Source organism: Nymphalis io, chromosome 19 (genome assembly GCF_905147045.1).
Source record: "Nymphalis io chromosome 19, ilAglIoxx1.1, whole genome shotgun sequence".
NCBI lineage: Eukaryota > Metazoa > Arthropoda > Insecta > Lepidoptera > Nymphalidae > Nymphalis > Nymphalis io.
In genome coordinates, this window is record NC_065906.1 from 4,640,639 (window position 1) to 4,663,485 (window position 22,847).

At 32.4% G+C, this 22,847-nt stretch overlaps 2 protein-coding genes across 2 annotated transcripts; one reads left to right on the plus strand and one right to left on the minus strand.

The window, feature by feature from the left end:
- Positions 1-35: 35 nt before the first annotated feature.
- LOC126775843 (rap guanine nucleotide exchange factor 2) lies at positions 36-4,841 on the minus strand. The gene is made up of 2 exons (XM_050497974.1): positions 4,618-4,841; positions 36-4,200 (listed from the first exon to the last, which is right to left on the minus strand). Exon 2 carries the CDS (start codon positions 4,160-4,162, stop codon positions 635-637), a length of 3,528 nt encoding a protein of 1,175 aa, XP_050353931.1. The 5' UTR covers positions 4,163-4,200; positions 4,618-4,841; the 3' UTR covers positions 36-634.
- Positions 4,842-5,470: 629 nt separating this feature from the next.
- On the plus strand, positions 5,471-22,426 carry LOC126775855 (serine/threonine-protein phosphatase 2A 56 kDa regulatory subunit epsilon isoform). The gene is made up of 8 exons (XM_050497995.1): positions 5,471-6,400; positions 7,496-7,692; positions 9,384-9,578; positions 15,800-15,990; positions 19,245-19,458; positions 20,413-20,532; positions 20,670-20,899; positions 20,981-22,426. The coding sequence occupies exons 1-8, from the start codon at positions 6,262-6,264 to the stop codon at positions 21,075-21,077; spliced, it is 1,383 nt and encodes a 460-aa protein (XP_050353952.1). The 5' UTR covers positions 5,471-6,261; the 3' UTR covers positions 21,078-22,426.
- Positions 22,427-22,847: the final 421 nt, after the last annotated feature.

Genomic DNA, 22,847 nt, shown 5'->3' on the forward strand with positions numbered 1-22,847 from the left:
TGAATAAGATATTTATAAGTTTTAAATAAACATTATATGAATTATTTTAATTATATAGTTTTATTATTTACATTTACTATAATTAAAATCCAGATATAAACAAATTTTAAATTGCTACCACAAGAAATACCATTCAAACTCATTATTGGTCCTCAAAGCTACCAAAAAATACTACCACATACAAATATTTCAAAATCAATCTTGTGTCGTAAATATTAAAAGGTACATTAATTATTATTTGGTCTAAGTTGCGTATTATAAATAATGAAAATTATAAAAAATATACAAACAACGGAATGTAAAAATACCAAAGGCGCATATGAAACAAATCACCATTACAATGCTATACATTAAAAATATCTAGATAATATAACTGGAACATGGTGGGGTCACAATAATTTTAATAATTATAATTAAGAGGCATGGCTTATAGCATATTAAATTTACTCTATGTAACACTAGGACAGGGTTTAATAAAATGTTAAAATTATACAGTCTTTAAACTTAATTGTAAAGGGTACATACATGATTTAAATATTAAAGTATAAGAAAAACGTATGTAACTCGTGCTTTCTATTCGTCAAGTGAGATTACAAATCTATATAAATAGATATTGATAAGAGTATTTAAAACTTCAAACAGCAGAAACCTGCTGATCGTCATCTTCGTCATCTGGCGTATCGTGGTAATAATCATAAGAACGAGTGACGCCTTCGTGTGAATGCGCACGACTTAGCCGCTCTAGGCGCGCCACTTGTGCGGCTAATGTATAGGGCATTCTAGGTGGGGGAACCGGCCGAACGCAATGAGCCGTTGTACATGACCCGTGACCACTGTCACTTGAAGTAGCTGAACCAGTTTTTCTTAATGGCAAGTTTACTAAAGATGTCACGCTACTACTTTCGGCTGATAAATCAACTGGCAATGGTGTTGGTGTATCAGAATGTGATCTCTCATGTGCTGCACGCGAGCAACATATACCTGGGCCTGGACCGTCACGTCGGTGCGAACATGGCGAGGGACCTGATGGTGGTGGTCTAGGTTGATGTGGCCTAGTTTTAGCAGGCTCCGATAAAGCTAATAATTTTCGAACAGCTTGGGGAGAAGCAGCTCCAAATTTATTTCCAGCAAAACTTTTCTTACTTTCGCTAGCTGATGAGGCACTGCTGGTTGTTGACAAAGATGGCGAAGGATGCCGTCTCCGTGGTACCGTCGGTGCTGGACCAGCGCCTTCACATTCTAATGACAAAGCATGAAGACGTTCTTCATCAGTTTCAACATGCATTCGATTGAGATATGCTTTGACACGACGAACCATTTGTGCTTCTTCAAACATCTTTTTAGGGTTGGGTACATTTGATGACTTTTTCCTTCTTTTTACAGTGACTTGCCCTTGTTGAACACCTGTCGTGAGTTGATTCAATGCTACCATAGCATTTGATGGTGGCTGTTTTCCTAACTCCAATAGTGTAAGCAGATCATAAGGAGCATTGCACATATTTGTAAGTGTTCTCACCTCTTTAGCTATCATTCGCAGTTTTTCAAAATTAACCATTCCTTCAACCTTTGTATCGTTGCCAAGATGTATGAATGTTAAATCTTTCCTTACAACTGGGTAAAATGGAATCACTGGAGATCTACCTTGTTCAGTTGTTACTAATTGTCGGTATTTTGACATATTTCGTGATGGATCCATAAGCATTTGTAAATCAAAGAAAAGCTTGTTGTATTTAGTAGGTAATTTTTCCCAAGTCATTCTTAATCTGGAAACAGCACCATGTCCTAAGCCTGATATTATTGCAAACATAGAATTAAAATTTTTGCATTCTTTACAGTGTCGAGCTACTTTTATAAACTGTTTTATTATTTTCGATCTTCTTACCAGGTTTTGTTCATTGACTACTTCAGTAACAACCCAAAACATTTCTTTGTTTACAAGTCCTGAAAATTGTGATAGCATTGGTGTGCCATATCTACTTTTCAATTCAAAAAGATCATCAACATACTCTGTACTTTCTATTTGTCGAAATATACAAAAATCTTGTAAAGTTAATTGAACAGCAACTTCAACAGCATTCAACTGCAAAAAATGTACAACACTTTCTCTGAGTAGTTCTGGTGCCATTTCATCAAGTACTAATGTTTCACTTATTCCATTTGTTTTCAAATAGTATCTTGAGCTGAGGCCAATACGTTCAGCAAGATTTTGTAACTGATCTGGCAGCCTGTGTTGTTTTATAATACCTCCTTGTGCAACCGATACTTCACAAAGGGAAAAATTAGAACTGGGATCTGTGATGCCAAATTCTTGTAAAGTAAGCATTACAACCTCTCTTGCTGTTGTCTCTTTATGAACCAGCAAATATTTACATGTCTGATCACCTCTATATACTTTGAGTACATGTTCCGGATAATCTGAAGACTGGTAATCATCATAACATATGGATATTAAGTCTGGATTGCTATGTGAATTATAGAATGAGGTGCTAGTAGCTTTGTTTAAAGTTTCTGAATTGGAAAGAATACTATCATCACTATGTATACCATCAGTAATAGTATTTTTTGGTAGAATATTCATTTTCATTAAAGCTTTTTGTAATCTTCTTTTAGGACCTAAAGTCATAAAGCCTTTCTGTGTTTCTTTCTTAATGTTAAGTGGTTGAGGTTTTTTGGTAGGAGATTGAAAAACTGGTGTAAGTGTAATAGGATCATCACTAAGTAATTCTGCAGTGGATAATCTTGCTCTAGGATCAGTTTGCCAACGAACCATATTGGCACATCCTCTCTGCCTAGGTGAGTTTTCCGGCATTGACAGCATATGTTTAAAGGCTAATAAATTACTTTTTACTGTGATGCTTAAGTGTGTTGATCCTGTTATAATTTCCATTGCTTTTGCATGACTGACATGTTGAAAAGATTGACAGTTGACCTCTATAATTTGATCTCCTCTTTTTAGTCCTACATCTTCAGCCTTAGAATGTTTTTCTACTTTTAAAACAAAAATCCCATATCTTCTCTCATAACCCCCTAAAATAGTAAAATTGAGTGGTTCATCTCGTGATGGGCGCGATAATGTAACATTTCTTGTTCGTGCCTTAGCAGAGCAAGCTATGTTTAATAAATTTAGTTGACTTTCCATTTTCTCACGTTCCAATACTGTCTCAAATTCCTCTAAAAATTCCATCATATTTGGATCTGTTTCAAAATCTGTGAAATGGTTATTTACCCACAATAACACTACTCGTGTAACTTTATCACGGACTGAAGGTTCAGAAAACCAGGCAAGCAACTGTTTGGCAACAACCAGAGGACTTTCTATGAAAGTTCTGTGAGTCAATAAAAAATCTTCAACATAAGTAGAATCACGTGAATTATCTTCAATGAGCTGCAACATCAAATGTTCAGGTGTTCCTCTAATAACCACATGCCCTTGTTGGTGTCCTGATTCTCCTGCTGCTCCTCTGTATTCTGTAACTAAGACTAAAACACCACATTCATTTTCATGACGCCTTATATTTTCTTCACCTTGATGTAAGATGCGGTAATAATCAGTTTGAGTGACACAAACAAATTGACAATCATCACATCTTGTTGTCATGACCCCTCTATGATACAATTTTTCTAAAGTAGCTTCTGCCATACCAAAGCTATCACCAACATTAAGGTATTCTATTTCTCCATTCTGATGCTCTATTCCAACCTGACCATTTATGAGAACTGACCATGAATCATGCTCTTCACCATCATTCATAACAACAGTTTCAGCTTTTTCTACAACTGCAAAAACCATAACAGCACAGAGAGCCCTCCTCACAGTTAGGGTCATATTAGTAAATGCTTTTAAATGCTGTGTGAATTCAAGAAGGATTTCTATATCTTCATCAGTTCTTTCACTTGGATCTTTTTCAAGACATTCTCTAACCGCATCTCGGACAGTCAAGCTGTCCATGCTCTCTTCTAAATCTTCTTCCTCGTCAGAATCTACAATAGATTCTAGGAGACCTGATAAGTCTACTTCCATGTCCATATCTAAAGAACTGTGTACCGAAGTCATGGTGTCACTGCCACTGTATGCTGAGCTTGTGTCACTCGCATTTGAGCACTTTAGTGTATGGGGGTACAGCTCTGGACTGTGACGGCCACCGCGTCCACCTCTCAACATTGTGAAGTTTCTAGCCCGTCTTTACTGACTTCTAGTTTCTGAAACAAATTAAAACTAAATGTAAAATTTAATAAGTACAATGGGAGTCACTTTTTGAAGTTCCCAAATGTAATAGTCTTATAATTATCACTACAATAGAAAACAAAATATATTAAGTAGACAAATTATATTATTAGTAACGCAACTGTAACTTTTTGCCAAGCAAGGCTTTTCAATTTAATAAGCAACTATTGAAATCTAACATGAACCACTGTTATAATTAATGCTTAACTCAATATTGTTGAATGCCAATAACTTTAGCCAGTGCGTCGTGCGCATCATAGAATACGTTTTAAAACAAGTTTTACTTGAAACATTATTATCGTATGATAAAATAATTGAAGAAAACTTTTCATAAAAAGATGGTGAAAATACTCAATATACAATTAAAGGTTAAAAATAGTTTTTTATTAAACCTCCACAATTTCTATTTATTTTGCATTCATGGCGGAACTGTCAGGGCTTCCATGTTGCTTTCTAATTTGTCTTCCAGCAACCGATATGCTTTAATTTCGTCTCACTTCACAGGGAAAACAAAATTTAAATAGTAAGTTATTGAAATACCACAAACACAAGGATATTGAATATTTCGAAAGCAAGCAAGACGCCAAAAAATTTAGAAAGCTACTTTCTCAACGTAAGTACCCACAAGACACAGAATATAAATATTATATTAGTAATTTCGAAATTCGAAATACAGAATATAAATTTCATAGATAGAAACAAAATAAACAAACCCGACTTAGATCAAAAAAATATATATTTGAATTATTTATTTTTGAATAGCTAAAAAAAAAACGAATCTACTTTAAAATATTTCTGTAAGTTACTTATTAAACAAAATTTTCTTCAATTCAACAAAAAAATAAAAAGCTATCAAATTGAGTCAAATGTGAATTTATTTGCAATAAATATTCTACACATATATTAAATAATATTTTATTATACAAAAAATGTTAAATTTCTTTATTAACTTGTAATTAATACTTATTTCTTAATTAAAAGTGCGTTGTTGTTATCTGTATAATGTTATAAGAACGCTTCCATAAAATTGAATACTTGTAGAATAAAAAACTATTTCCGTATGAAAACGTAAGTTGTTTTTAATTATGTTTTGTGTAAATCATTAAGAGAAGCATCCTTATAAATAATCTTATTAATTAAATAAATATATATATTATAGTATTTCAATACTCGAAACGTTTCTATTTAAAAGTTTAATATTGAGAGTATTTCAATTGTCTATCTGAACATTTTTATATCTCCATCTATTTTCAGAAATAGGTACTTTTGAGTGCTGGCGTTTTCACAGCAAAACGAGTGATGATTATCTTTTAGCTAGATAGCTTTTGTAAATTGATCGTTTGTCCTAGTGGAAAAAATCGCAGAAATAAATATTTTTTTCTTGTGAAAGTGCAAACTATCTAAATATTCTCGTGCCTGACATTAAAATGCGTCTTGTTTCACTGTCTGAATCGAAACGGATGGTGAGCGATGGCGAGAATACGGTGATAGATTTTTGGTGTTAAAAATTTGCTCTGTGTCATCGCCGTTTTAGTTTTCAACTACTCTAAGAAGGACAATACTTGATTGATTTTGACGTTTTTCGTGTTAATTTTTCGAAATCTTTAAATATTTCAACGATTATTGTAGTGAAATTAAATTGTCATCGACTGACCGGCTGATATTACACGAGGCTTGTATGTATATGTGACTTCTGCCTTCAGGTATTAGTGACACGCCTCAGAAAATAAAACTTAATTTTGTGAATGGACTTATTATATTTTGTTATTGTGTCGTTTTTGTGATAAAGACGTTTTAAAATTACGTAACTTGTGGAATCTTAGTGTATTAAAATATGGCCTGAGTGTGACCACTCCATTACCGTCATGTGTGACGAAGGAATGTTTATTTAGGCTCTAATATTTTGCTGCGACTTTACCCCAAGTGCGCGTTTGATTCGTAGATTGAGCTGGATCATGAATCTATCCGAATCAAAACAAGTTTTGCATTGATTGTTCTCGACCCATTGTCATTTCGGATACTTTTATATTAGCAAAATGTCTTCGGGAACGTTTGTGGATAGGATTGACCCTTTTGCCAAGCGATCGATGAAGAAAAAGACCAAGAAGTCCCAAGGATCCTCGCGTTACCGCAATACGCAGGATGTAGAGCTACAGGCATTACCTCTTTTAAAAGGTTCGTAAGTCAATACCAATCATAACCAATGTCAATTCTTGATAGACAAAAATAGGTTAAATGTTATTAACTGATATGCGTATTTTTTTAAATCTGTTTAACCTATTTACTCCTTATAAGTTTTAGTCTACTTGGAATATCATTAAAAAAATTAGAAGTTTTTTATAATGTTAGGTTATAAAATATGTATTTATAACAAAATATGTCATGTAAAAACATTTAACTGCTTTAGAAGTAATGGTCATACTTTGTTTTAACACATATCATAAAGTAAGTAATGTAAACATTAGTATTATTTATTTAAATATGTATATTAGTATGTCTCAATTAAAAGTGAATGTTCATTGGTTTTCAAATTAAAAAAAAATGCTTGCTATTTCTAATTGTAATAATAATCACTTATTTTTAGTCAGTTTAGTACAGCTTATTTTTATCAGTTACTACAAAGCTTAATTCTTATGAACCTTATTAAGAGAGAAGAAAGTAATATAAAGTTGTTGTGGTAATTGTTATTAATTTCTTATTGTATTTATTTTTATGTCTATGTTCTACATTAATCATAGACCATATGTTTACTTTTATTTATACTATAAAGTGACAAAGATTTATCATTTGACAACAATAATTAACATAAAATATAGGTCACTCATAGTAATTTTAATAATATCTTCATTTCAATGTTAAAATCATACTGATGTGTATAGATTTTAAAATACTAGTAAAAGTTTAAGTCTCATGTTATTTACAAATTAACAAAATACTAGAAAGTTAGGGATTTTATTACTTTTATAATTTTCTCTTCCTCTCTTTATTAGGAGTTTATGCAGTGTGTTTTTTCTTCCATTTATCTCAATATTTAGTTGTATTATCAATTACCATATCTGGCACCCGTTTTACCATTTGTTTGGGTTTTATTGTGTTAATTATTAAATAAAACATACAATACTTTTACAACATGAGGTCAGAGCCTATGGATCTATGAGTTTCTGTCGAGTGTATAATTTTCTTATTGTTACGTTAATTATGACAAGTGATACTTTTAAGCAGACACTTTATTGTACATACAAATAAACAAAATCACATTTTATCCTTCAGATGTCCCAAGCAGTGAACAGGAGGAGCTATTTATTCGGAAACTACGACAATGCTGTGTTGCTTTCGATTTTATGGACCCTGTTGCTGATGTCAAGGGGAAAGAAATCAAGCGTGCCACACTCAATGAACTTGTAGAGTACATCACTCCTGGAAGTGGAGTACTCACTGAACCTTTTTATCCAGAGATCATAAAAATGGTAATTATTGTCGATGTTTATGTAATTTATGCATATAAAATATTAGCTTTACATATTTACACAAAGGCATTAAATATATGATATGATTTATAATCATTTCTTGAATTTATTTGATATTTTATAAACATTTTTTTCAGGCCTTTGTCTAATATATATTCAAATATTTTGTTTTTCTTAATAAATAAAATTGCATTAATATTAAAATAGAAATATTAATTTTTGTCTTACAATAACAAGTAATATGAGTAATTAAATTTAAAAATATTTACTAATGAAATTTATTAGGTTTTTTTTTTAAATTTTTTTGAATCAATAAATTTAATTTAAAATTAATAGTCAGTCTTATATATATAAATATATATAGTAAGTGCTTCTTAACAGGCACTTGTATCTCCTTTTCATTTGGTTAATAGACTTGTTTATCAACAAGTATATTTCTTGCTATTAATTAATTGATGATAAAATATATGTATTTTTAAATTATGGTTTACAAAAGGGGAAAGGATTCAAGAGTGGTGACTTATTTCACCATGTTCCATTGGAATTTGATAGATATAGCCAATGTTGGGCTATCAACATATTTTGTGCACTCAACCTAATAACAGGAGCTACGGTTGCAGTGGGTCATTTACAGGCTGTCATTAAAGTGTATATTTTTCTTAAAGACAAAACATGTATGTTACATTATATTATCACTATTATCAGTTATATATTATTTTATATTAAACCTAATTTCTCTTTTGACAATGAAAATAAAAATAAATGTATTTAAATAAACAAACGACAGGCCAAGAATTATATTATGCAAGACATTGAAAATATAGATGGAAGAGTAGTATTATTTTTTTATCTTTTTAAAAGGCGAAAACAGTGTACGTAGCAATTGACTACAACAACTATTAATCTAAAATAGTATAATCTGCATTACTAATTACAAAATGTCAGATGATACATCTTTTATCACTTTTGTTCTTCACAACAATGTTACTAGTAGTTTTTGCTCAGTGACAGGTTAACATTCAAACATTATTGAATAAAATACAAGCTTGTTCTTAATCAATTTGTAAATATTTATAAAATAAAACCATATTAATATAGCAAGGCTTACTGTCCCCTATGAAAAACAGGAAACAAAATTAAAATTAACATTAATGCAATTGTTGTGTTTGATAATAATACTAATATGAAATATACCCAAGTATAAAAATGCACGAGTTATTTGAAAATAATAAAGCATAATTTGGTAATATCTCCGCCTCTATTTAGAGATAAGGTAGCTTATACCATCAGTTCATCTCAATGGGGGTTTGTGGAATAAACATGTAGTGGAAAATCAATAATACATGTATATGTTTCTTCATAAAATTTATTTCAAATTTATTTTATTTATTCCTTATTGCATATACTACACAATAAGTATAGTATAAATTATACAGCTTCCTCATAGTTGAGTAGAGCCAGTACATCTAAACGCGTGGTTGTGTAGTAAGAGCCAACTGAGTAAAATTTTTGTCAACCCATAAATGGGTGTGCTCAGTGCATCATTAATTCGTATTGTGTCGGGAATCCAATGAAACTGGCGTCAGTACAGTAAAATGTTTTTGTCCTTTGTTATAAAATTCTGTCCAGTGGGTCAGTGACAGTGAATAAATGGGGTAAGGACAAATTAATGATGACGATGTTATCAACAGATCTCGGCTAACTTATTCCGGACTTTGCCGCCGAGTGAAAATCCCGATTTCGATCCGGAGGAAGATGACCCGACGCTGGAGGCTTCGTGGCCACACCTCCAGCTAGTGTACGAGTTCTTCCTGCGCTTCCTCGAGTCTTCTGACTTTCAGCCCATAATCGGCAAGAAGGTCATCGACCAGAAATTTGTTTTGCAGGTAAATTTAAAAAATATTATTTACAGGTAAATTTGAAACAATAATGGTTTATAAATATTTATTTTGTATGGGCCGTATCAATCGGTGAAAATTAAAGATCTTATATTTGATATACTTTATACAATTTTGATGATAACGTAAATTGTATAATTAGATGTTCGCAATTTTAGTAACTGAGCCCGTTTTCTTTCTGCATTTGGCCACTCACTCCTATCAAAAAAGAAAATAGGTATAAAATATGCTAAAAGAAAATTTATGTAATTTTACAAATAAAAGTGTGTTTATAATATAATAGCTTATTTCCGCGACTTCGTCCGCATAAATTTAAGTTTTCGTAACCTTTTTCGTTGGGTACTATTCATATATGTAACTATTATTATATTTTATTTATATAGTCATCGTAACGATACAAAATAAATACCTACCACTTTAAAGCGTAATCAAGCTTCTAAACATACATTATTAGTTATTGCGTGATGGTCAAAGAACTAGATAATAATAATTAACAGTTTTTTAAACGATGTGAATGTGGAATGCACGGATTATAGTCCCTGTTACTCGCCTATTATGTAACTTTCTATGGGTTAAATATTTTTTTAGTTAGTAATTTATTAATGTTCTGTGTTTATCCTATACAAACTAACATACAAAAATTCTAATATTTTCTCTTCAATAATATTAGATAGATTGTAATTCTTTGAGTTGCCATACAAGTAATATCGGTCAAAACCTTTTAAAGTTATTAATTTATTATTCAATATGAAATTAATACATATATTAATCATGTAATAAGAATAATTAAACTTGTTTTGGCGTTATTAAAATAGTTGCTAAGGTAATTTATTTATTATATAATACACATGAGCCGAGATGGCCCAGTGGTATGAACGCTTGAATCTTAACCGATGATCGTGGGTTCAAACCCGGGCAAGCACCACTGAATTTTCACGTGCTTAATTTGTGATTATAATTCATCTCGTGCTTTACGGTGAAGGAAAACATCGTGAGGAAACCTGCATGTGTCTAATTTCACTGAAATTCTGCCACATGTGTTTTCCACCAACCCGCATTGGAGCAGCGTGGTGGAATAAGCTCCAAACCTTCTCCTCAAAAAGAGGAGAGGAGGCCTTTAGCCCAGCTGTGGGACATTCACAGGCTGTTACGGTATAATACACATGGAATAATAATCTGATTTATGTTCGCGGCCTTTTTTTCTAACCGTAAGCAGTGCAACAGAGATGCAAATAGTCAGATGACACGAGATCGGGCGTCATTCATTTTTTTTTTCATTATTGACAAAGATAGTATCTTATAAGATAGTTCCTCCGCATTCGATTTTTATTCAATTTATTTGAAACAACAATATAATTATACGTATTATGATGTACAATTATGTTATGCTAAGCTTAAAAAACACGTATTCATACATTTAAACCTTTCAAGTTACCGTACGCATTTAAGACAAATTAAATCGAACGATTATAAAATTTGATTAATATACAAATTATTAAGATAAAATTACATTTTATAAATATATATAATAAACGAATGGTAATAATATGAAATAGGTTTCTCTATTTAAGCTGGTAAAACTCGAGATTTCTATCGTGGTGCGGTGTAGTTTGCAACATAATATGGTCATAGTAGAATATATAGTGATCATTAAACATTTAAAGTTACTTCGTGCACGATTGTGCAACGTACAACCAATTTTGAGTGCAATGCACATCTCATAAAAAGTTCTTCACTTCTGGTCTTGATAACTGAAAAAAAAAAACAAAGCACAAAGGCTTATCTTAAAAAGCCCGAAGTCGTTTCTGACGAGTTATTAATATTAGTTAATCGAAGATCGGACATGAATCCGATTTTTTTTATTCATTTGCGATTACCGAAAAACCCGCATTTTTTTTTCAATATATTTACTTATTTAGTACGTCCGTCAAGAAGGTCGATACTGTATTAAACATTTTGTACTTTAAGCAATTAATTTTTTTATATATAGTAATTTATCCACACACATAAATATCAATGATTTTTAAGGAAAATGCGATACACACAAATAATTACACACATTCGGTATATTTAATCAAATCATCAAATTATCAATTTTATGGCGTTAATTTTTCTTTTGTCAAGGATAAAAGATTATTTATTTGACTTAACAATGATAGTTGATATGCGTTGAAACAAGATATTAAGCATCAATTATATCAAGTATAAGTATGTATGGACTATTATAGAACTAATCAATAAAAAAAAAACAATTTTTTGTTTTGTAGTATTTATTTATTAGGTCACCAACAAAGTACACACAGATACATGATAGCACACAGATCATAAAATAAAAAATAAAAGAAGTGGTACCTCAATTACAGGTGATAACTGCATAAACAATAAGACAACATATATATTATAGCACAAAAAAAATAAAATAAAAGACAAATCAAAATTTCAAGTTACAAAACAAAAAAAAATAATGAATAAAAAATTAATAAACTAAAATAAAAATAATAATGAAAACTAATATGAATAATTAAGTATTACTTGGTAATGGTATTATGGACCTTCTAAATTTAAGTATAATTTAAATATAGTATATATTGTATCTTCAACACATAACAATGTTTTCATTCACCACTGAACTATTACTAATTTTCATTTAAACCGGCAGCCTCTACTTAAAATGTCCGTACATATTTTATCCGTGGGCTCACCTCGACTCGATTATATTTCTTTGAATACGTATTTATACGATGTGTCACTCGTATTCATTGGATCAGATACAATTATGCTCTACAAATATATAACTATTTATATACCAGTTATATAATTATTGTTAACCTAGAAAAGATTATTTTAATAAAATTGTAATTGTAGAATAACTTTTGAGTCGTCGTCGAGCGCTATCGAGTCTAATACTTGCAACTACTTGGTTTTGTTTTATTATATGTACATTGAATGAAGGGGAGTTTATTAAATTTTGAATAAGTTAACACATATATGACCTGTATACATTATATATAATGTTTTATGAAGAAGTCAATAATACCTACATATATACGAGAACCTATAATTAATTTTATGATTATTTTAATATTAACATCCAAAAAAAATATAATAACTATTTTTGATGCTGTATATAATTATAAATGTCTCTTTAGTGTAGTTGTTAGCCTATTCGGCTACAGAATTAGATATTCCAGATTGGATTCCCGGATTGGCTCAATAAAAAAATATTGGGTTTTCCTTACATATAATTCTCAGTAAAAGTCCGGAGTTAGGTTTTAGGAGTATTTTATGTTGACGATGTATTTTCCTGCTCGACGTTACCTGTTTATTCAAGAACAGTCTCTAAAGTATTCATATATCTTTACCATACAAGTCAATGTTGTCTGAACGTATAATAAGTAGATCTTGTCGCGCTCAGCCGATACATTGAATGATTTAAATCCATTGACCTACATTTTAATTAAATCGTGATCCTAGTGTACGTACGAAATCGATGCTCAAATTATGAAGTGTGGACTATGGACAAACTTTGTGTTTCTCTCTGTGAGAAATGCCCCCTGTGTCTGTATCTTTTTAATTAAAATCGAAGCTATTTACAAAACTAGCATCGACAAAATTCAGACATATTAGTTAATAATTGAATGTTTTTTTTTTTTTCTCCAAAAGTGAATAGATAATTGCGAAGACAACGAGGTTAATGCTGTTAGATTGTTTGTAATATGTAATAATAATATTACCCTCAACTTCCTGTCTCGTAGCGTTGACCCATTTATACAATGTATCTCGATCACGAATCTATCGTGATACGAGGAGATGAAATAAATACTCCTTTTTTAATACGGTGTAGTGTATTCCTCGGGTACCGTCAAACCCGATTATCGATTTTATTAATTCCTGAATTAATCTCTGACTAGCTCTCTGTCCCGGCTTCGCACGTGTCCGATAGCTAGACTATAAAATACGTTTATACTTTTATATCGTAATACAGCTATATTTGTGTATGCGGCGCACGCCAGTAAATATTTCAGTCGGCATATTATTTTCGACCTCTTTAACAATCGTCATATTTCAGCGAATTTACACAAAACCTTAACGAATTATGCACTTAAAAGCTTCCTCATGAAGCAATTGGTCTTTGAGTTAATCGAGTTCAGACAAACAGACACACTAAATAGTTTTGTTTTTTTTTGCTGAAACACGCTTAAAAAATATTTTTGATATAACAATTGTCGAGGAAGGTATATAACAAAGATTTAACGGATGAAATCGCGCGGAATTACTAATAAATTATATATGAAATTCATTCTCCCGTATTTTCAAAGATAAACGCGTCGAAACTTCAAAAATGGGCTTATAATAATTAATATAACAAGAAAAACGAATTGATCCGTGCAGATAAGTATTGAGTAAGATAAATATAAATTTGTTTTTATTATTTGCTTATTATTCTGTCTCTAGAGCTTCGATTGTTTTGTTTTCATTGAAAATACACTAGTTAGTTGCGTAACTTACTTGCTCGGCAAAAACAATTTATAGTTTAAAATTCATAATTTATTCACAATGGAATCGATGCAGGTTAATAATGACAAAATTTAAAAGTATTAATTTGTCTATGGGCTCATCCCAATATCCTTAATAAGCAGTCCGCCACAAGCCTAAGTGTGAGTACTGAGTAAGATCTCATCATCATCATCACCCTTTTCGCGTCCACTGCTGGACATAGGTCTCTCCAATCGCACGCCACTGAGCTCGATTTTCAGCTCTTAATCTCCAACCGCTGCCAGCCACCTTGCGTATATCGTCACTCCACCTAGCTGGAAGGCGTCCTACGCTACGTTTGCCAAGGCGTGGTCTCCACTCCAGAACGCGTCTACTTTAGCGGTCGTCGGTTCTGCGACATATGTGTCCAGCCCACTGCCACTTCAGCTTACTAATCCTTTAAGATTTAGTAAGATCTACAAGAGTTAACTTAGTGACTATTAATACGTAAATAGTACATAATTGAATAACAACGACTAAAGACAGTTACAAAAAAAAACCATTGTATTTAACTTTTCAGTAATGAATGAATGAACGAATGAATCTAGTGAGATGTTATATGAATAGTATTTATCTATATTAAACGGATATAAAAATATTCTGCAAAGCTAATCTGTAAGAACAATCTGGAAACACACCTCAAAACACGATCGTATTATATCAGAAATTGATATGCGCCAGTGACTGTTATAGTTGTAACATTTAAAGGATACTCATTAAAATAACGTATCAACGTAAATCGGTTTTCAAGATTTCACTCGAAGTGATGTCACAGAATTGTATTGCTGTTTTGTAAATAATCTTTTTTATTTACAAACAAAGCTAAATATATATGCGTAGTAAACTTATATATATTTAAAAAATTATAATAATTAAAAACAGTTTTACGCAGTTTGTCATACATGATAAAATCAGAGCATCGTTTGATCTGTGTTCCGGATTCAGTCAGGAGCAAGTTAAGTTACAATTAATTAAAATGACGGGCGCTGGTCTTTCGAAGTCTACTTTTTAAGTGCGTTGTATGAAATTGTATGAAGAATTACTCGCAAATATTATTTCGAAATTCAGAAAACTTAAAGCGTTAAATTAAATTAAAAATAATAATAAAACCTATTTATTTTTCTAATTTAAGATCTTCCAGTTCATAATTAAAAGTCGTGGATGATAAATGAAAATATAAGTTACTAATGAAAACAATTTTAATATGTAAACCGAGCTACTGCGATTTTTGTGGTTTGGTTTTGTTTTTTATTAAAGAATTTTGTAAGATTATTTAATTATTCAGTTTCTGCTTTTATTAAAAGGGGCTGCGGTTTTTTTTGTGTTGTGTAATAACAACAACATTTTAAATGAATGACTATTCGATGTTCCGCGTGTTATCTGTAACTTTAAGCTGGAGCTAACAGTTACATTGTTACTTATTTCTAATTAACGTTACAACGTAAATTTGTATGTATATAATATATATAATTTTTATACGTGTGTGTACGTCACTGAACTCTGCGAAGCAGCAATCGGATATCAAGATTTTGTAAAAGCGATAAAATAAATATAATTTGAATTCACCCGTATGAATTCAGGACGTGCAGCTAGTATTAACATATAACTCAAACATAATCTTAATATATATGTATATACATATCTATATAAATCTGATCAATATCGTGTTACAGCTTTTAGATTTGTTCGACTCCGAGGATCCCCGTGAGCGCGACTTCCTCAAGACCGTACTCCACCGCATCTACGGCAAGTTCTTGGGTCTGCGAGCCTTCATACGAAAACAAATTAACAACATTTTCCTAAGATTCGTCTATGAAACCGAACATTTTAACGGAGTTGGTGAACTACTTGAAATATTGGGAAGGTGAGTCGTAGTCGAGAATTAAATTTCGACTGCTTTATTGTGCGTTTCCAATAAAAATCAAAATATACTTACAACAAGTAGGCTTCCACAAGCATTTTTGAATCGTTTTACAAAGATAAAATGACATATAAAGCCGCCACCGGTTCAGAATGTAGCTTTTACTGAAAATAACTGGAAAGAAGATGACCCCAGTCCTGGTTTGGTCGCTTCTGCAAAACGGCATCACGCCGAAAGCTAGAACGCTATCCAGCTTGGGCTGATGCATCGGCATCTCGTGATGTAAATACCAGCGCACTTAAAAAGGAATACAACTCTGCCTCTATATCTTCTTTCTGTCTGTCAAAAGTGTTATTGCCAAGACGAAGTCAGGGTACATTGGTAGGATTGGCGAGAGATTAGTGCGTGATTACGAGATTCGGCATGTTGCAAATCAACCAACATTTACTGCTACACAGTGGACGCCTTGTACACCAGCCGAGCTAATATTACACGTCGACGAGTATCGGAAGAAACTTGTCCCTAAAGTGGACTTTATTAGCCAAAGTCTCAGATTGGGGACTCAAATTTGCGCTAAGAAGTCACCTTTTGTCATATCTCCTCATTTTGAGAATACTCCCCTCGCTGCCAAAGCCAGTATCGCGATACTTGGCGTCGAGAATTTGAATGTTGTTCAGTTCCGCGGTCAATTAAAAGGTAAAGCCAAATTGGCCTTTAAAAAGCTTGGTCTGCTTAACTAGGCGATACAGTACTTCACGTCGTCTCATCGCCTAAAACTCTACAGGGCGCAAACTCGGCTTGACATAGAGTACTGCTCTCATCTCTGGGCGGGAGATACAAGCTTCATCCCTTTAACCGCATTCAACGTAGAGCAGTTCAAATCGTCGACGATCAAGCTCTCACCGACCGGCTTGATTCTATAGATTTGCAAACATATATCGTGTCACTCTGCATCCTCTATCGCATATATCCGGAGAATGTTCTGAGGAATTGTTTGGATTAGTCCCGGCTGCTGAATTTCACCACCGGACATCGCGTAAGAATTTTAATTCCATCCTCACCACCTCCATGTCTGGAAATCCACAACAGCGCGATTTTTAAGGCATTTCCTGCCTCGCACAACCACTTTCGCCGGCGACTTTTCCGAACTGATATGACATAGCCACCTTTAAGCCACCCTTAAGCGTACTCATTTCGTAAAGTCCGGCAACGCCCCTGCAAGCCCTCGGGTGTTGCAGATGTCCATTGGCGGTGGTAGTCATTTTCCATCAGGTGAGCCTCCTCTTCGTTTGCCCTTTTACATAAAAAAAAGAAATTCAGTGACTCAGTTGAAGATAGGAAACGTTGATTATTTTCGTACTTTGTTAAAGTACGAATTAAAAAATATAATATCGAATTCAGTGAAACTTTATGAATCTAATGCATTTATTTTACCATGATCGCATAACGTATTTAAAGTTATTCTAATAACTCCTCTGTGGTAAATATACGTCGTGTAGACCAATATGAAAAGTAAAGACCATAAGAGTTAAACATCTAAAAAGATTAAACAATGTCATACATCAACTATTGCTTTTTTATTCAACTATTTGCATATTTTTAGGACAACGTTTGTTTTTTAATTATTTCTAAATAGCGCTAGTTAACTATTTACACTTTGTGCTCGTAAAAAACTTGATAATGTTTATAATATATATTTGAATAACTGAATCGAGCGCTATACGAGATATGAATGAGTTGTAATAAAGAATAACTTTGCATAACTGCTTATAAAATTTGAAATCCAAATCTACCGCAACACTTGCGAAGTTAAGTTTCAACAAGCTAAGAGCTATGCAAAATTTAAGAACTGTTGATGTTAAATTATAAACACGCAGACGTATATCTAAACGTGATTTCTGTATAACTTTCGAATGCCGAGTTATTTTTATATATTAGAAAAAACGGGCTCGAGAGCTTCGTTTATTTTAAAGTGAAAATATTTAATTCATGTACATTACAACCTCGGACAAGGGAAGACCTGCAATGAAAAGTTGACGAGATTTTATTTTCATTTATCGCCTAAATTTTACTAACCTAAGGTAGTTTTTAAAATTTCATTATACAGTAATTGGGCTATCTTATATAAATATAATGCTTGTTATAGTGCATTCGAAGTTGAAACTAAACAGGTACTTTTGGACGAAGGTTTTTGTATCAAGTACCGTCATGTTATATATTTCATTTGCATTTCTTATTATAATTATATATATATATATATATATATATATATATATATATATATATATATTGTTTATATCTTTATTTATCTCTTCATATAAAATGTCGATTGAACCCACTTGACTGACTCTTGACATTGATCTAATTATGTAATTCAATTAATTTATAAACACACCTGTTAATTATATTCGCTAACTTATCTGCCATTGTGATATTAAAGTTTTTATGTACTTATATTTAAAAATTATAATATTTTCAAAATACAATGTTATGAAAATTTTAAATAAGTATATTTTTTTTTGTATGTTAATGTATGAATAAATCTGCAACTATAAATGCACATCTTTCAAGGTATATCTAGATTTATGGCGCTTCGCATAGAATACAGACATAAATAAACTAAACCAATGCAAGCTAAGACTACATGTTTTTTAATATACTATTTTATGTTATGTATATCATGTTTACAAATTAATTTACCTACATGTCAAAATTAGGAAGAAAATATCTTTGATTTCTTTTATCTTTACGTTGGGCAAATTCGTGTCAATCTATATCCAATGGTTTCGGTCTTGTATTTTGTATGGGGAAGAAATACATTCGGAATATTATCGGATACATTTCGCATAAAAAGTGACGTCCCATAAATGTCTGTTGTGCTATGGCCTCCGCTCCGGAGCAGAAGGTTTCTATCGTTTTATATAGGATTAGGATCCAGATTAGCTATTTGTGCATACTCAAGATGTAAAAAAATATAATAAGCAATACAACTGATTTATTATTCATAATAAACGACGTGATATCAACGTGTCTATTCCTTGATGATGACAAGGGAACCGTAATCACCTTGAAATGCCTTTAGAATTCGTTGATAAATTTTATAAAACCGGTATATATAATAGTGAATGTCGAAAATGCACTGAATACTTTGAACTAAAAGTATTCAAAATATTAATAATAAGAGTCAGTTGTTATATATTAAATTCTTTAACAAAATGTCTATAAACATTGCTTAACGTAACCACGATAACTTGCAGTATAATAAATGGGTTCGCTCTGCCACTGAAGAGCGAGCACAAACAGTTCCTGGTGAAGGTGCTGCTGCCGCTGCACAAGGTGAAGTGCTTGTCACTGTACCACGCGCAGCTCGCCTACTGCGTCGTGCAGTTCCTAGAGAAAGACGCCACGCTCACCGAGCCTGTTGTGCGCGGCCTACTCAAGTTCTGGCCCAAGACATGCTCGCAGAAAGAGGTTTGTATTCTTCCACTTGAACAAGATTATCGCTTAAAGACATTCTTGCTTGATACTATATATAACGTAGAAATGAAATCTGATATGAAAGTAGCAAGTTCGCTTAAACTGCATTGCAATTTTTTTTTAAAGTTTTATAATTTATTCCATTCTCATATAATTTTTTGACTATTTTGACACAAATATAAATATGTAAATATAATTTAATTTTCTGTAAAAGGGCCTTCATCAAAGCAGGCGAAGCTAATAGTTTAATTTTGATCCATGTTAGGTATCAACTAAAAATATTACACACTGATATATAATAATTTATACACGTCATTGAATACTCGCAGAATGACGTGACATTTGCGCCATCTCTTCATGGATATTTTTATTCGGAATGTGTGGAATAATACAGCGTAGTGTTTCATTGAAACAAAACATCTATAGTAAATGACCTCAAATGGAGGACTTTTCCATATATTAGCTGTAATAAATGTTGACCAATCCCTACATAGCAAATTTTTTGTCGCATGTGTCAATAATTGCACTTAAACCAGTATAAAGGTGGTACCACCCATGCGGTAAGCCCGCATGGGTGGTACCGAAATCTTACCACCTAGTAAGGTAAACGAAATTTTCCTACTGGAAAATATGATATGTAAGTTGTTTCTTCTTTTATGATTTGACATCCAACCCTTAATATAAAAATATAGATTGCCATTGTAACAGAGGGGCAGGCGTTAGGTATGCCCTTTGTCCTTTTCTGTGATACAACGTGTATAAATTGCATGATTATCGATTGAGTAGTCAAGACATAAAAGCGTAACAATCAAATAAACAAACTCATTTTCTACATTTCCGTGTGTGACGAGGGGGGGGGGTTTAGATAGGGTAGGTAGGGAATGTAATAAGTTTTGAGTGTTATAAAATAGCAACAATGTTTTAACATTTGTAATATTTCATTTTCAGGTCATGTTCCTTGGTGAAATCGAAGAGATTTTGGACGTTATCGAACCAGCACAATTTGTTAAAATTCAAGAGCCACTGTTTAGGCAAATAGCAAAATGTGTGTCTAGTCCACATTTCCAGGTGATTTTTTTTTTCATTTCATTACTATTATTCTTTATAAAATCGTTACAGTGTTTGCTATTGTTATTAAATAACATATCAACTAAACTTACTGTTTTACTTCTGTTTTACAAAAATGTGTTAAAACATCGTTTTAGGTGGCCGAAAGAGCACTATATTATTGGAACAACGAATATATATTATCACTCATGGAAGAAAACAACCAAGTGATAATGCCGATAATGTTCCCTGCACTGTATAGGATGAGCAAGGAACATTGGAACCAGACCATAGTGACCCTCGTGTACAATGTGCTCAAGACCTTTATGGAAATGAACTCAAAGCTGTTCGACGAGCTCACTGCGAGTTACAAGGCGGAACGGCAGAAGTAAGTCTCGGTTAAGTCTCGGTGAGGGCTGGGTGGGGCGGTGCGTGGTGCCGTATGCTAACGCGTTGCGTGTGTCCGCAGAGAGAAGAAGCGCGAGAAGGAGCGCGACGAGCTGTGGAAGCGGCTGGGCGAGATGGAGATCAGCCACAAGCGCGCGGCGGCGGGCGTGGCCAAGTGACTCGCAGCGGCGCCTAGATAATGCGATGCGGTTTATTTTCACCTCTGTTTCATATTTTCAATGCGATTACATTTTTGTTAATGACGTTATTAATTTTTTATACCTCTAATGATTCGTTCGTTCGGGTGGATCCGCCGACGTCTCCGACCGCTCCGAGTTCCGCGTCCCGAATGCACCGTCATTGTTGTACTAGTATTTTATATTCGTTTACGTAGGATACTAGATTACTTTAGGATTTTTTAATATTGTTAAATCGTTCGATAAGTTAAAAGTTGTATGTATTATTGATGCATGATCGATTGTATCGCATTTCGAAACACCGATAATTGTATTTATCGGGCACCCGGCTTTCGGCTGAAAATAATTGTACAAAAAAAAATTAATAGTGAAATTCGAAGATGTAATTTGTTTAGTGCGCGGGCCGGCTTGCCGCTCCGGTCCGCCCGTAGTCGTTCTGTCGAATTTTGTTTCAACTAGATGCTGGGCTACTAATGGTCATTTTGTCGTACTATCATTTTGTATAGATACATAGTGTAAATAGGCATTTATTTATTATAAATTTATGGCAGTGTGATTTTTATACATAGCTGCGGGACCGATGATGCGAACTGGAGACTATGAATGTTACATGCGTTTGGCACGATCGAACCTAAAAAGGTAAGTGAATCATATTCGAGTAGAACGATGTCGAAGTAGATATGATAATTTTAAGAAAATAGTCATCATATGTATATTGCTGTAGCCATTAATTTTTCTATGATCACTGTAGAGCAGCGCGGACGGTGCCCGCCCGCCTCTGTATATAGTATGTACGACACGACAGCACGTGCGTATGTATGTATGTACACTATGGAGATGTTTGTTATGTAAAATGTATTAACATTGCAAAAATTATATGATCTTATATATAAATTACTATTATAGTACACAGTATGAAAATAAAGAAATTGACTCACCTGAATTGAATTGTTTAAGTAAATATAAGCGTAGGCGCGGCGGCTCGGCCTCTCCTTACGTCCTACTCGTTATGAGCTAACTGCAAACAAATATACAAGTCATTTTCACATTATTTAGTTTTTCATTTACGTTCGAATTTACATTCGAATAACGGTTATAATAATCTTATTTTCTTTTAATGGAAATTTATTTTTATGAATATCGATTATTTAGGTTAAACATAAACAATAATTGTGTTGTAAAATATGTGTACTTGGGTAAATAAAAAAAAAAAAACAAATATTATGAAAATTTTGATAATTCTTGTACCAGTTGTACCACAAATCTGTAAAGAAATAAAAACTAATTCGTAACCATTAGTGCTGAGCTTACTTGAGCTTGCATTTTTCTTATTTTCGTTTTTATTTGATCCATGAATTGTATAGTATATAAAATATCCTTATTCCTAAATCCTTAACTAATACTTCAGATATTAACGTCCCTTCTAATATATATGTAGATATGAAAAATATATAAAATATCTAGTTATTTAATTACTTATATAACCTTGAATATTAAATGATTATATTTTGAAGCGAAGTTTTAACTACCAAATTAATTGTTCCTTTATTTAAACACTAATTAATTGAAGAGGTACTTTGCAAAATAATTGCTAATATACAAAGTAATAAGTATTTCAATAACTTTCCTATTTACATCATAAATATCATTCTAGTTTAATTCAATTTCAAAATTCGGATGTTGCTAGTTAAAAATATTTTCCATAACAGAAAAATAATAAGTTTTAATAAATCTTACATATATTATATGAGC

Coding starts and splice junctions, on each gene's coding strand:
- LOC126775843 (XM_050497974.1), bottom strand. CDS start 4,162: ATGTTGAGAGGTGGACGCGGTGGCCGTCACAGTCCAGAGCTGTACCCC.
- LOC126775855 (XM_050497995.1), top strand. CDS start 6,262: ATGTCTTCGGGAACGTTTGTGGATAGGATTGACCCTTTTGCCAAGCGA. Junction 6,401..7,495: donor GGCATTACCTCTTTTAAAAG/GTTCGTAAGTCA, acceptor TTTATCCTTCAG/ATGTCCCAAGCAGTGAACAG. Junction 9,579..15,799: donor ACCAGAAATTTGTTTTGCAG/GTAAATTTAAAA, acceptor ATCGTGTTACAG/CTTTTAGATTTGTTCGACTC.